At 32.4% G+C, this 16,478-nt stretch overlaps 1 protein-coding gene across 1 annotated transcript; it reads right to left on the reverse strand.

Moving 5' to 3' along the window:
• Window positions 1-6,638: 6,638 nt before the first annotated feature.
• On the reverse strand, window positions 6,639-15,744 carry LOC127715233 (ankyrin repeat domain-containing protein 50-like). Its single transcript, XM_052221254.1, has 4 exons — window positions 14,476-15,744; window positions 13,030-13,062; window positions 12,523-12,660; window positions 6,639-9,270 (listed from the first exon to the last, which is right to left on the reverse strand). Exons 3-4 carry the CDS (start codon window positions 12,575-12,577, stop codon window positions 6,770-6,772), a joined length of 2,556 nt encoding a protein of 851 aa, XP_052077214.1. The 5' UTR covers window positions 12,578-12,660; window positions 13,030-13,062; window positions 14,476-15,744; the 3' UTR covers window positions 6,639-6,769.
• Window positions 15,745-16,478: the final 734 nt, after the last annotated feature.

Below are 16,478 nucleotides of genomic sequence, written 5' to 3' on the forward strand. Positions count from 1 at the left end.
TTCACATTACATTTGTACAGTAGAGCTTGAATTAACAATCTACGTGTAGCATTCGTCAACTTATTTTTTCCCCAATAATGAAAAAGGAATGATACAAAAGCCATTACTTGTAAATTTATGATACAACTACATGTAATGCCTATAGCTATGAATGAAATAAGTTGTTGGGTATGGCAATGTATGGGACAGCAACCAAAACACAACTATAAGTCAACCTATAGTTCTAAATAATATACAAGGGTTTACGCAATATGTATTGCTCTACATCGCCTTTGCATCGGAAATAAACACATTTATTCTAAAACCAGTTGTAGGCATGATACGGGTTATGTTCTTTATATATTGTATATATCTCGTATATTGTTGTATGACGGTATGATACTTAACCCCTAACGGGAGGGATTGTGCTTGATTTTCATATAATGAGGACATAATCGGTCAATCAGTTTAATTGAGGTCTGGAGCTGGCATGTCAGTAACTGCTAGTATTCCTTTGTTAATTTATGTATAATTCTAAAAAGTAGCAAACTATCGTTCCTGAATAGGTGGCGCCGTGGTAGACAAATTTACTATCACATGTTTATTTAACGATGCCTAATACGTGTTGTTGTGTACCTGGGTGTCATTTAAGAGGAGGACACGTATTTCCAAATCACTTAGAAAGAAGGAAAAGTTGGATCAACGCTATACGCAGATTGACGAGAACACGATGAAATCATGGAATCCATCCCAATCAGCTGTTGTTTGCAAGGCACATTTTACAGAAAACGACTACGTACAGGAAACTATTCATGGTAAAACTTTATTTTCCTTTAGAAATATATACAGTTATATATATAATCGCTATGTGAATAAACCAAAGTCTGTTTACAACCGCAATATTCGTTTTAGAATAAAAGGGGGTCGTTAATTTGTACGATACAATGTGATCTGTTTATTAAGATTTTTTGGTGAATTCTACATGTTAATGTATATACCTTGTCGTACATAGATTTGTAATGATTTCTCATAAGAGATATATCATACTGAGAATCATTTTAGCAGTACTGTAATTATGCCAATGCCAGGAATGCACAGGCTTTCTTGAAAAAAAAATCTCATGTTAACAGGAGCAAAACAATAACATGTTCTCATTTATGTTATAGTTATTTAGGTACATGTATTGCATAACTCTTTCAGTATTTATCCTTTAAATACCATACATTGAATCAGGCAAACATAGTTTTATCCACATTGTAAATGAATAAATAATAATTAATATTTTGCCAGTTAGTACGTCTTATTCAAAGTATACATTGCTAATGGAAAGGATCGTTCAATTTTGTAAAACTAATGTTTTATAACCTTTTTCAGGTCACAAACCCTCCATACAGAGACTTTTGCCTACTGCTATTCCAAGCCTATTTTCCTAGACCAAGCAAGAGACTGAAGCGTCAGCGAAAAAAAAAAACAGGACAGTTTCCCGTGAAAGCAAAAGAACTAAATTGAATGAAAGTTGTAGGAGAAATCTAGAGGAAAGTTTTGAATGTGAAGTTGGTTTTCCTGAGGAAGTAGTTTATACTGCAGAAAGGATTGATGACTGTCCACCACCAACTACAGAGCTACTGTTGAGGTTCTCAGATGAAATTACGCAAACACCATCATTGCCTATGTTTTCAGCAGAGAATTTCTCAAATGATGACACTGCCATGCATTATTATACTGGTTAAGAATCGTATACAAAATTTTTATTTGTTTTGACCACACTTGGTCCAGCAGCACATTTTTACGTAACATACATTTTCAAATTGATAGCGTGTCAGTTGAAAATCAGTTTTTTATTACTTTGATGAAATGGAGGCGTTATACAACAAACTTCGAACTGTCGAGATGTTTTTTTCAATAACTGAATCTAGTGTTAAGAATATTGTGTATACGTGGACTGTATTTATGTCCAAACAGTGGCGAGAGGTTAACACATGGCCATCTAGTAGTTTAGTCAGGTATTTTTTTCCATCTGACTTTAAATCAAAGATTCCTACAACTAGGATTATTATCAATGGCACAGAATGTCCCTTGAAAAAAAAAACAACAAAAGAGCTCAACAAGCAACTTTTTCTTCTTATAAAAACAGAAACACTATGAAAATACTTGTAGGTTCGACACCTGGTTGGGTAGTAAACTATGTCTCCAATGCATATGGTCGTTGTACCAGTAACCGTCAAATAGTTGAACGATGTAAAATAATTCAATTGTGTGATCCAGGTGACAGTGTGATGGCAGATAAGGGATTTAATGTGCAAGACTTGTTTGCTAGAATGGATGTTGCCGTTAATATTCCAACATTTTTTTAAAAGAGAAAAATAATAAGTGGGAAAACTCTTTTACGGGACAGAAAAGTCTCCAGTAAACGTGTGCATATTGAGCGAATTATTGGACTTGATAAAACACAAAATTCTGACAAATCCTATGAATGGAACTGAAACAAAACTTGCATCTGACATAACATTTAGTTGTTTTATGTTATGTAATTTTAGATCTTGTATTGTACCAAAGGATGCATAAAACGAAAGTGACACAATGAATTTTGTTCTGATATATATATTCACAATTACATGTACATGTATATTGTACTACATATAAAAATAAGGAGATGTTTTATGGTATCCAGTGAGTGTATCGAACTAGAGTGCATAAGAAATGGGTGCAAGTAGTTACAGGCAACTGTACAGCCTCCAACAATGAGAAAAACCCATACCGTGTAAAGAATTTCAAAGATCTTGTGACTAGTTTTTGTTTTTGGGTTGAATCATTTTCTTCTAAAATGTATGATATTGTCTTAAAAATATGGAGATGTGGTTAAAATGCCAATGAGACAACTATTATGACAGTGACCAACCAACGAGATGTAATTTTTTTCTTAATTAAGAACTCCTTTGTTCATTCATAAATATTAATTCATAATATGGTCTGTAAAACATTTTTTCAAGTAATGCTGGCTTAAAATACTCATTAAAGAACGTTGTAAGTTTGATAATCATTTCTGAAATAAATTTGTCATCTCTGCAAACTTGCACATATTTTATGTCATTGACTTTTAATTTCTCAGCATGACAGACAACAAGTGTGCATTCTACCATGTTCTAATGGTGCAGTTTTTATGTCTGTCACTACCATCAAGGATTTGGCCAACTTGAACAAATCTGTTCGTTCAGTTGCTTTTCTGTTCGTTCAGTTGCTTTACAGATCCTACCAAACTTTGAAGAAGGAAGTCGCCTTGTTCTTTCTACTTTCCAAGTTATGTTATTTGCTTGACCCCTTGTTCTCTCTTCAATTGCACAATTTTTTTTCTTTCGTTATACTTTAAACCGAATTTTTTTCTAAAAAAATATCTTCTGGCGTTAATTTAAGATAATCATGGTCATGCGCTACTGCAAATGTATTAGTAGGCTGAAATGTTTGAAAAATAGGCTTTTCAGAAATTCCTGGAAAGTTAAGGCAAGTATTCCTGAAAAAATCCTGGTACGCTGGGACATTCCTAAGATATTCAGGTCTAGGATCAAAGTCCATATTTATAAATTCATCAGCACCTGGCATATCCAAATTTGAGATTTTAAGGGACTACCTAAAATCTTTTGGCATTTATGAAAAATCTGAAGTTTTTGTGTGCAAGTTTCTTCAACTTTGACTGTTTTATACTCCGTGAACACAATGGCGCCATACATAACCGTGCAAACATGTTTACAATGGGCATTAGGTCCTTCACCAGCGGGACATTCACACTGAGCTTCAATGATGGTACCTGCCTTGTCTAAAAGAATGTCAATTTCATTGGATATGGTTTTCTTATATTGTGCATGGCAACTGGATGAAATATATGTATTGTCACAGTCAAATGAGAGTCGAAAGTAACGAATAGTCCTTTCATTATAAAACCGTTAAATATGTTCATCAGGCTGTTTGTCATACAAAGCTAAATAATCATTAAGTATTTCCTTTTGTTTGTTCTATTAAATTTAGTATCAGAATTGACATCAAAGTATGTGGAAGGATCAGGTAAGGTCATCTTGTATTCAGGTTCTAACTGTTGTCAGTCCAAAGTTTTAATTCTTGTCATATGCCACCAGCCTAAAAAAAATAGAGAAAGAAAATTAATAAGATGAAAAAAATCAAATATCCACTTAAGTAATACTATTTTCTTGATTTCTTGTTTAATAATAATAAAAAAAAAAAAATCCACTTCGTAAATAGTCTTAACATCAACCTTTATCAAAATTATCTAAATTGTATGGCAATATCCTTTTTATTTTTTAATTGAATTTTATTCATTTGACATTGGGAACTTTTGTAATTTTCTGACAAGCAGTTCATCCTCGAGAGTTCATCTTGGCATGAAATAGTTAATAACACTACGATAATCTGACACCATAGACATATGTCTCTGCTGACACTTATATCATCCCAAAATTACACAGTCAGACTACCAAACCGGCACACACAAATAATTAATAATGCTTTGTAATACAAGCAATTTTTATCATTAATATGAAAGGCAAAATAAAGCAAGTACATCATGTACATGGTTGTTTAAAAACGGGTTAGTTGACAATCAACGTGCAAAAATGATAACCCCTCTTATTAACTTTACGGGTGCACACAACTTGATAGTCTCGAATCGTTCATGAACATTATTTTTTTTTCAGTATGCTTTGAATTTTTATTAAGTAATAAATATTGTAAAAATTAAGTCTTTTTCCCCCAACGTCATAATAACCATCGTGTTCACGTCGGCATGATTTTCCAACTTCCAAAAACTATGAGAGACCGAGAACGAAAACGATGTCATCACATCATTTATTGACAACATTTGTTTTTTTTTAACTCTTTACTTATATATTTAATAGAACCATAGACATTTTAAACATAACAAGACCGTTATTATGATGAGAATTATCTGTAAATAAACTTTATTTACAATTTCTGCCTTCATAAAAAGTTCATTGTTTACGACCGGCGTCCGAAGTAAGATACGCATATATTTTACTTTTATTACAAAATTAGATTGAACACATTACAAACCTTTCAATTAATTCTTTCTTTCGTCCTGAAATTCTAGCATTTCTTTTTTTCAATTCTTCTTTTAAAGCAGTAAAACTTGCGTATTTTTCGTAGATGGATTCCATAGCGTTAACACGTGCATCAATTTGTAAAACAAATAGATGCTGGACCGGGAACAGCGGTGCCATCTTGTAATTATCAGGAAGAGATAGTTCATTATTGTTTGCCATTGTCATTTTGCTTAGTTTCTTCTGTTACCTATTCTTATATCGGACTGAGACTTCTTTTAAATGAGTATACTGTGCGCATTGCTGTGTGTTTGTTTATTCTACATTGGCTAAAGGTATAGGGGAGGGTTGAGATCTCATAAAACATGTTTAACCTCTCCGCATGTTTGCGCCTGTCCCAATTCATGGTGGATTAAACCTGGTTTTATAGTTAGCTAAACCTCTCACTTACTTGAGAGTCGCGTAAAATTCCATTATATAGACAACAATGTCCGAGCAAAATATACAGACATAATAGGTAAAAATGTCGAAATTGGGGTACAGCAATCAACATATTGTTATAATCGTAATCACTATAAAACAAACAACTGAGTGAACAAAAAAACAAAACAAAAATGGCATGTAGATACTCTTTAGACAAGGCACATAAGCAAAGATGAAAGACAAAAATACAAAAAATTACCATAGCACAATAACACAATGGCGGAATGCATAAATACCGAGCCATGCCAAAAGGATATTACCAAAACTGTACTAAACAGTAAAGAATAAAAAAACATAAAGACAATTCAAAAGAATACTATAACACGTAATTAAGATGATAAACAACGTCATTACCTAGAATCTATGCTTCAAGACCAGGATGTACTATTTGTGAAGTTGATACAGAGTATTTATGAACAAGGTCTTGGTATCTTTCGATGATATTTTTAGATAAAGGACGAGATGCTTTTTCTTTACATAAATCTGGTTCATCAACTTTCTACTCAGACACTAGTGACGTTTTCTTAAAGTATAGTATGAGTAGCAGTTGCAAGCTCTTTAATAGCGAATGAGTTGGGAAATGTAAATCTCAAATGGAAGAGTTGAGCGCTAACAAACATGGTTAACCTCGAAACATCCTTAATGTGCCTGTCTCAAGTCAGGAGCCTGTTATTGCGAGGGCGACGTTTGTTGGTCTATTTTGGTTTAATGGTTTAGTTATAAAAAAGTCCATTTATTTTCTATTTTTTTTAACTCTTTGTCATTTTGGGACAGTTATTATCTGACAATACAGTATACGTTTTATTCATTTTTGAAGGCGGTACGGTCACCGAAAGTTGTTTTCAAGAACGTCATTTCGATTCCGGAGGATAATTGTCTCATTGGCAATCATTCGACATCTCCTTGTTTATATAAGTATTGTTCAATCTATTGTTTTCGATTTAGTGTTTTGTTATTTTTTCCGTCTTTTTGTTTTAGTCATATCTGTCTTTAATGCACCTCGAGCTCTGTTTTTCTATTGCTGTCTTGATATTATCTCTCATTCATTGTTTCTATCTTAAGTGAACACTTATCGTGTAATTACTACTAATAAACAAAAACGGATATAAACCATGTAACATATTGCGCAAAAATATATATTGTATATAGAAATTTTATCTCCAGCTGTAAGGTTATCAACATGTTAATAAAACGCATTAAGGTTGTAAAATATTTATACAAAATTCTGGTTATTATACAAATTATTTATTCTTATTGACAATTTCCGTCCATTCACATTCTTTATCACGGTTCAACAGCTCTACCATTTTATCATGTTCACCTCCTTGTACTATTTCAAATGGAGTCTTTCCATCTTTATTTCTTTTATGTTTATCGGCTTTTCTATCCAGTAATAATTGAACTATTTGTTTGTTTCCTTTTAGACATGCGGCATGAAGCGGAGAATTCCCCTTTTCTTCGCAAAGTTTTACATCTGCATCCTTTTTTAATAAAAGTTTAACAATGTCGGAACTGTCATTGATACATGAAATGTATAACGGCGACTCTTTTTTTCTGTTAACCGCATTAATATTTGCATTTTGTTCTATTAAAAATCTTACAATACGTTCATGTTTTTCTCTGCACGCAACATGAAGTGGAGTAAACTCAAATTTATCGGCTGTGTTGATATTTGCACCACTTAGTTGCAATAATTCACATATTTCTAAATGGTCTTCACTACAACTTATTAAAAACGGCGTAAATCCTTGTTTAGTAGCTATGTTCACCTCAGCTTTTTTGTCTATAAGCATTTCAACAATTTTATTTTCACCTTTAAAACAAGCGATGTACAATGGCGAGGAGCCATCACCAGACTGAGCATTTACATTTGCAGATTTATCTAGTAATCGTCCTACTATATATTCATTTCTAATTTGACATGCTTTATAAAGAGGTGAAATATTTATTTTGCTTCTTTGATTTACATTTGCCTTGCCTTTTAAAAGGATGTCAACTATGTTTTGATGATTGTTTTCACAAGCTATAAAAAGAGGTGTTCTGCCATAAGCATCAGATTCATTTATCATATCTTTATATTGAAGAAGAAGTTCAACAATTTTTAAATGACCACTTTGACATGCTATATGAATCGCTTTTAGTCCATATATATCTAAATTGTCAGCGGCAGATTTTTTAGTCAATAGGAAATTTACTATATCACTGTGTCCATTTTTGCAAGCTCTTTGCAACGCTGTTCTTTTCGTCTTTTTATCTTGCCTATCAATGTTTGCACCGTACTTTAGAAGTAAACGTACTGTAGACGAATGACCATTATTTGAAGCAGCATCGAAAGGGGTCAAGTCGTCATTATTTGTAATATCAAATGAAGATTTGTCGATCGCAAGAAGTGTAAGCGCGACTTTGTCATGGCCCCCACAACAAGCCATGTACAGTGGCGTTCTTTTGTTTTTGTCTTGATGAATTAGCTGGTCTTTTCTTAATTGCATAAATGCATGTGCTAAATCATCAAAGCCGTGTTCTGATACACTATGAAGAGGTGTAGAATTATTTTTATCGCCAGTTAAATCTTCAGCTTTTAGACGTTTAAGAAATGTTAGCAGTTTTGATCTAAATCGTGAATACTTCATCTGTATACCAGTAAACACATGGCTATGATATCCTTCTCTTATATCCATAAGTAGTCTTTGGAAATATAATTCTTCCTGTTCCCGTTCCACCATGATTACCAATTCGTCATGTTTTTCTTGTATAGAAACTAGCTGCAATCGATTGGCCACAAACACACTACTTCCATATTTAATTAAACAATGAATGATACTGCTCCCTACTATAAACGCAAGGTTTTCGAATAGCGTATCGTGAATACAAGAAAATCCGTCCTCCGTTTCGTTTATGTATGTTCCAATCAAGTCGCATAAGGATGATAGAAGAACCGAAGTCGATGGGAAGTATTTAAATCCACATTCATTGTACAGATCATTTAACAACTCTTTACTTGTAAGATTCTCAAGGCTTAACGTTTGCCTACCAATATAGTTATTTCGCACTACAAGTAAAGCAATTGCAAGAAAACCTATATCAGATTTTTCCTTCGTGTTAATCATTTCTTCTGCAAGGACTTTTTTTGGATTTAAAAAAGCCAAAGCTGAATCCTCTTGTCTTGAGTAAACAACACATAACAAAGGCAAGAACTCATACATCATGATAGTATCGTCATTTAACTTTGGTATGTTATACCTGTGGCAGATTTTTGTTCTTTCAACTAAAGACAATTTCAAACCATGTGATAGCAAATCACAGTGTATTGGCGAGATTTGTAATTTGCGACAAAACCCAGAATTGTAAATGTACGATCTGCACGTTAGTATAAGTTTCGTATTCTTACATTCTGTAAATGTTTGTTTGATAAAAGTTTCTTCATTTTTCCATCGCTGAATACGTGAGTCATCAACAGTATATTTGCCTACGGGATCATCAATTACGAATACCTGTTTTGTTTCAGGCAGTAAGAACTTTCGGATTTCTTCTGGTGACGAGACAGGTAAAATATTAAATTCCGCATCCTTTTCTAATATAAAAGCTGTGTTATATGCTATGGCAGATTTACCGGATCCAGGGGGACCTGATAATATTACAAATCCATGGGTTTTCATTTTAGCCGAAACTGTTTTTGACGCAGTAGTTTCTTCAAAGAGCACATGTCTTTCTCTCCATTTCATTATTTCCTTTTTTTGTAAATCTGGAAAAGTGAAAATGCAAGACAAACGTCATTTCGATCAAAATTTTAAGCACACCAATAGGCAGGTTGAGTGCTAATTGTTTTCCATGCGAGTGAAATTTGACATATAATCATGGATTAAATATCATCCGAAATGTATACGTATACACTGACAATGTTTCGCGTATGTTAACAACTTTCAACATTTGAATTTAAAAAGAATTTGTTTCACAATAATTGGTAAGTTAATAAAATATTTCGTATAAAGATTTCAATTGAAATATTAACTCTTTCCATAATAGGTAAAATGTTCTGAATCACTGTCACAACCAAGAAGTCGATTTACGAGTTTAATTAATAAAATGTAGATCCTCCTCCCTTAGAAAAAGAAAACAAGTTGTAATACTATCATTAATGGTTTTTTTTTTTGGAAAAATTGCCTCCATTTCAATTATCTAGCTAAATATCATAATTATTTTTGTTATCTAGATATTTTCTCATTATTTTATATCTCAGAATACAATTATACGAAGAATAGTATTGCTCTTTTTGAATTATTCTTTTTCTGGCAGGAAATTGCTTTGACGCTACAACGCAGCCTCATCAAGCTGTACACCAAATACGAAATCATTCCGTTGCATAGAAGCCAAACAAAACTCTGCTAAACATTTTCTGCCAAGGTCTTTCAGACAAGAGGACAGAATGAAGGACAAGTAGCGCTTATTAAAACTGCTTACTACGTTGGTAATTCAGGTACAAACGGTTGTTAGGCATACTTATCTAAAGCTCATTGAATCAAAAAAAATCTCTAATTTACTCATGTTCAATAGACCAAGTCAGGTTTTTGATACGAGTCTTTTTGAACATTTAAATAAAATAACACAAAGAGGATACAATAATAGTCATAGATAAAAAAAAAAAAGTCAAAGGAAAATTCGAAAATCTAAAAAATAATTCATTAAAGATCTACCACATAACAGCATACGGATGTTTATCACTCACACATTGGTCTGTCGGACATTAGTATTTATATTTTCAAATTTTGTCTTCAGATTTGCTTTGGGGCTTCAAATTTCTTACAATTATTGCAAAACAACAAACACTATCAAAATTATCTTCATTCATTTTTAGACTTTGCCATTAATATTTGATAAGAGCAACTGCTTAAACAAAATGATATTTTGCTGAACTGTAAAATGTATTTTACTGATCATATTTATGTGAAAAACGCACTAATGAATATAAATATAGTTAAGTCATACCTGGCATAAAAGCCAATAAAACGTTGACGAAATTGTTCAAGCAGGGTACATGTAGGCAGATCTAGTAAAAGTTATATATCACTGTCCACTTACAATAAACACATGAAGCAAGAAACAAATGAATTGTTATGGTGTATGATTAATCCAAGTCACTGTGTAAGTATATTCATAAAAGGGGGATGCTATGTTTTGTTCACTTGTTTAATAAAAAATGTTACCACGGTAAAACAAATTTTTTTAACAAATTTTTAGTAAATTTTCGGAATAATTGTTTTTTCTCTTTTGTCTGGAAATACAATTCTTATTCACAAATTGGAATAATTATAACCCCCCCCCCCCCCTTTTCCCCGTGAGGCTGTTCCTAATTTGGTAGCATAAAAGATATATAAATGTAAAAAATTAAGAACCGGAATAAAGATGGCACCAAATCGTAATGTACATTTACTACGAAAAATGGACACCGATAAGTCATAGGATGATGATACAGTATGAATCAACTAATTTATATATCTTTCTAATAATTCTTCGGACGAACTAGATAACATTTGCCGTTTTGTTTAAAGTGTTTTGAATTCTTATTGTCGCAATAAATTAACAAAACTTCACATTATTGGATTCGAATGTTAATTTGTACGTTTACGACGTTTTCTACTAGTTCAGTTTAAAAACAGAGGAAAGCATTAACCTTTAAACTTTAAAAACAATGAAATAAGTAGAAACCCAAAAGTAAAATTCCAATTGGACACAAAACATGATAGCTATCAAATGAGGTAAATGTTTTAGTAAACTGTAAATTCCATTCTAATCAGAGTTTATAATGACATACACAGGCTATTATTTTTATGCTTCGAATCACATGTAAGGAGTGTAAAATATTTTTTTGTTTAAAGCGTTTGCTCATATCACTGATACTTAGCACATGCGGTACGCTCATACGTAAATTAATTCTCTCCTTTATTATTTTTTTTTCTATAATTGAATTCATCGATTATAAGTATTTAATCATTAGCTGTTAGTGTCGTTATCCAACAAAATTTAAAATAAAATCATGTTCAATTGAATATTTGCTTATTATTATATTTTGATGAGTTATTGGATCATAAAATGTCATGATGTTCCCTCAAACGTTGTCAAATATGCAAAATTGACATAAAATATTATGTAAAAAATATTATATATAAAAAAAAAAAAATAAAACATTGAGGTACGTTGTAATCTTTATTAGGTAAACCTAATTGGTATTGCAATTGTCATTGTGTCACAAAGTCTAACAGAAAGATCAACGTAGGATATATATTGTAGCCCCCAAGGGTGACTGGGGAATAGAAATATGGTCATCATTGGTCTTCCTCCGACCGGCGGTAAAACCCTCGCTAAAGTGGGGCGTCCGTTTGGCTGTGCGGGATGTATAAGTTCGCAGTCACGTCCGGTCAGAATGGGGACGTTAAATCCGATGCCTCGTGTAAAGAGAGTGCCACGCTCTTTGCACGTTAAGAACCCTTGCAACAACTCTTTGAGGGGTCCGTAGGTGACCTGTTGCAAGGCTAAATTTCTGTCCCTATCCAATATACCCTCATTTCCCGTGGCAGTTTAAATTTCTCCGACCTCAGTCCCAGACGCCTCTATTACAGAACCTACCTATTGTATTTATTGTTAATTTGTTCTCGTCCTGAATATGCATGAAATATTTGCCACTGGACGTTAAGCAACCAACAATCAATATATATTGTAAGTTTAGACCTACTACAGCTTTGTATTTTGCAGTCTTTCATTCATTTTCAATACATCATCATATACCATTCATTAACAATGTTCTTTATAGTTATGCGACTTTGTTAGTTGAGTGTTGTCTTCGTTTGTGTTTTATTTTGAGAATCGGGTGCTGCTGTTGTTGTAGCGTCCTTTAATAAGAAGTATGTTTGAAGATTACTGTTATTTTTTGCTATTCCCTTGTATCAAAAGATTGATTGTTTGTTATCGATAATAACAAATGAATATATACATTTCATACCTAAAACATCATGCGGAATCATGCATGTTGTTTCATTTTTATTAAAGCCGTTCATTCCTGTCTGAAGATCCTTTTTCTGCTCAGGTTTAGAATGTATAGATTCTTCCACCCGCACGTGTCTTGATGTTGATGAAACACCTGTAAAAATAAACAGTCATTCAAAGTAAATATTGAGATATATATTTGAAATGTTTATGACGCGAAGAACACTAATAAACTATGGTTTAAGGGGCTATAAGGCAAGGAGAAGTCTTCCTTGATATAAGCGACAACATCTATTTTATCAAAAAACTAAATGTCGAAACCAAAAAACAATAACCCCTAAAACCATGAAAACCGAGGAAAACGTTAAGTTGGTCCTGGATCTCATTTGGGTTTATGTATAGCAGGCTGACTGTCTCGTTGATGCTAACTCATATGTAATGTTTCTGATCGTATTAAATAAACATCATGTGATACTGAAATGAGTTATTTTTTTATGTCATTTTTCTTTTAAAATTAACTCACCGAAGTTATTTCTATTTTTTCTCAGGCGATAAACTGAAAAAAAAAAACATTACATTCAAAACCACCTACAGGTAAAACATGTATATGTTCATTTCAGTTCTCGTACTATGAACAACAAAATTATTTATTTTGTAAAAAATATTTCCGTATTCCATTACTGTATACCTTACAATAAAATTATTTTTATTTACATGTGTACATTATTTCATTTGGCGGCATGTTGTCCAAGGTTATGGTTGTCTTTCTGATATCGTTTAACATCTCACCCCTTATTTTATTGATTTTGTATTTACATTGTGTTATAGATCAAATTTATTCGTTCTGTGTATGTTCACTTGTTTGTGTTAATGTCTTTTGATTGAGTTAAGCCATTTCAATTGATATTTTATAGTGTGTCTTCCTATGTTGTGATGTTACACTATTGTTTCAGGTAAGGGTGAAGGTTGGTACCTATTAAAACGTTAAAACCCGCTGCATTTGTTTGCACCTGTCCTAAGTCAGGAACCTGATGTTCAGTGGTTGTCGTTTGTTGATGTGGTTCATAAGTGTTTCTCGTTTTTTTATATATAGATTAGACCGTTTGTTTTCCTGGTTGAATGGTTTTACAGTAGTCATGTTGGGGCCCTTTATAGCTTGCTGTTCGGTGTGAGCCAAGGTTCCGTGTTGAAGACCGTACTTTGACCTATAATGGTTTACTTTTACAAATTGTGACTTGGATGGAGAGTTGTCTCATTGGCACTCATACCACATCTTCTTATATCTATATAGTAAATGTAAACAAGCATGTGTTTGGTTGCAAGCTATGTCTTTTCTGGTTTTCTGTTAAACTTTCACACTATGCAAGTTTAAAGGCCAGAGAATTTTAATGACCGATAGTTGATAAAAGGTATGTTTGGATTTTAGAAATATTTACCAATTCTACGTTTGGTGCTGAAAGACCTTACTATTAACATTTTGTTAAAACGAGTAGCCCGGCGGCTGGTGTTATTACATGAAGTGATTTTTTCCTGTCTTGAATTGCTCCATCATTTCATCGTGTATTGTTTTAAGGAATTTTGTTTGTTTTATTTAGTTTTTTTTACTTTTACCAAGGTGTTGACTATATATTCATAAGACTAATATGTATTGGTGTCAGCTCCTATGGCCTTTAATCTCTAAATATGCTATTATACTGATTCGCACGTTTGATATGATGAGTATTCTAAGAATTGGTCAGACGATACGACGGGCTTTAAATGTAGACAGGACAAAATGGAGTACCATATATAATATGCTTTGTGCCTGATTGCAATTTAATGTTTAATTAACCGTTTTTGGAATTCAATGCCACTTAGATATCGTTTATGAAACACCAAAAACAGTTCATATTTTTCGTAGACATCAGCTTTGAATATGAACTAGATAACGAAATAAAATGAATGTATAAAATATATTGTTATAACTTACCAAAAAACAATACAAGAACAACAGTAATGCAAACAAATGTAACTATAACAGCTGACCACGCAAAACCATCTGCAATTAAATCACACAATCATTTTATTCTTGATTTTTTTCTAAAGCTGTTTTCAATATGTCGTTAGTAATTGTGCATTAACCTTTCGCCTATTTAACCCCAAATCAATATACGTTAGTCCCTTTCCCAGGATTTCCATCTATGTAACATTATGATCAAGCAAAGGACACTCGTGTTTTCGGCCGGTACACATTTGCTTCGAACACACATACACCTGGAAGACAGTCGGACGAAAATATGGGTTTGCAAATCGATAGCTATATTCACCTGATAATTTTACCCGAAAGTGTAATAAACAACAATCGTTCAACTTGGCAATATTTATTTAGTATACAATGAAGATTTTTGCGTAAACTATACGTTGAGATTTGCTAGATAAAATCTCTACTGGTTTTCCTTTAGGATCTCGCAAAAGGCATTTTTCTTTTTGGTATAAGCGTGATTGTACATTAACATCTAAAATTGTCAGTTTATAATTTCAAATTATAATGAAAAAAATGTTTCAACTCCATAAGGCAAAGTTGACATTTTTAATTGTTTTAAAAAGGGGGAATGGTTGTCAACATTTGTTTTACTAATAGGGACATATATCAAAAACGTCCGAACGTGTCATATATGCTTTAAAGTATTGTCCTTTGAGTTAAGTCTTTTCCCCCAGGATTTAAAATGTCTTTACTTAGTAACTGAGGCAGTGCAGTGTTAGAAGAGATGACATACGTTATATACTTCAAATAAACAGTATCATACCAAATCTTCTTTTTTATAAGTATCACTTTATCATGAATGATCGAACAAAAGTAAATTCGACGCGGGTTATTCGCAATGACACAACAACCAATCAACAAATGAAACATAAAAGAATCTTAACGCCAAAATATTATGGTTTTCAACAGTAGATAGATGTGTAAAAATACAATGAGCCAAGCTCTGAGATCTATTTTTAAAAGGAGCATACAGTCATGCAAATTACATATCACTTGTTCATGCTGTTATAAATTATTTATTATTAAGTTACTTTTCAATAGAACGCCACGGACTTCTAAGTTAACTATAATCATGTACTGAATTTGGGTCATGAGAAATCAAAATGTTGATGTTAAAAGCGATGTAGAATATTGTGACAGGAATACATATTTCACAGATTAATTTAGTGAACATCGTCGGAAATTGACATTTTAATGTTCATACATTATCTTTCTCTACTAAATCTACTTTCTTACATCATGTACATGTACATAGCCATTGTGCAAATCTATAAAAAGAATATTTGTATATGGAATACATTGTATAATTAAAACAGTACTTATTTTAAATATGATAAAATATGTAAGAAATAGAAATTAAGAATAAATTCATTTCAATTCAATTGGCTGGATTTTTTTTCATATTCGAAGTGACAATACGTCGGGTTTCGGCCAATCATGATTCATCAGTGGTACTTGAATCTTGTCAGTTTGACGGCCAAATCGATTATTAAGACCTATGGATGACGCAATACAAATGAGTCGAAAGTGAAAGTGGGCAATACATATTTAATTTTAATTGCATAAGGATATTTTGGCCTGCACAAATTGATGGTTATTAGCTTTATCATGTATTGGTATGTTGTAATTAAAGTAACGGAAGTACACTTGACAAAAAGCTTCAGATTACATTTCATTGTCTACTTAAAGCGTTTTATCTACATGATAGCTTTATATGATTAGTATTACAATTTAAACAATTTTTATTGTTTTCAACATTACAGCACATGAACTCAAATGCAAATTTAATTTTTGATAGCAGTGATCAAATTTGGCTAGGGGGCTTGAGAGTTATACTTTGTTTTAATAAAATTATTTTACATTTAGTATAAGGCTTCAAACATATTTATAGAGACATGTATATACAATAGCATATATCGGATTTAACACATATAAACTTTATTTCTAGA

Source organism: Mytilus californianus, unplaced genomic scaffold (assembly GCF_021869535.1).
Source record: "Mytilus californianus isolate M0D057914Y unplaced genomic scaffold, xbMytCali1.0.p SCAF_9, whole genome shotgun sequence".
Taxonomy (NCBI): domain Eukaryota; kingdom Metazoa; phylum Mollusca; class Bivalvia; order Mytilida; family Mytilidae; genus Mytilus; species Mytilus californianus.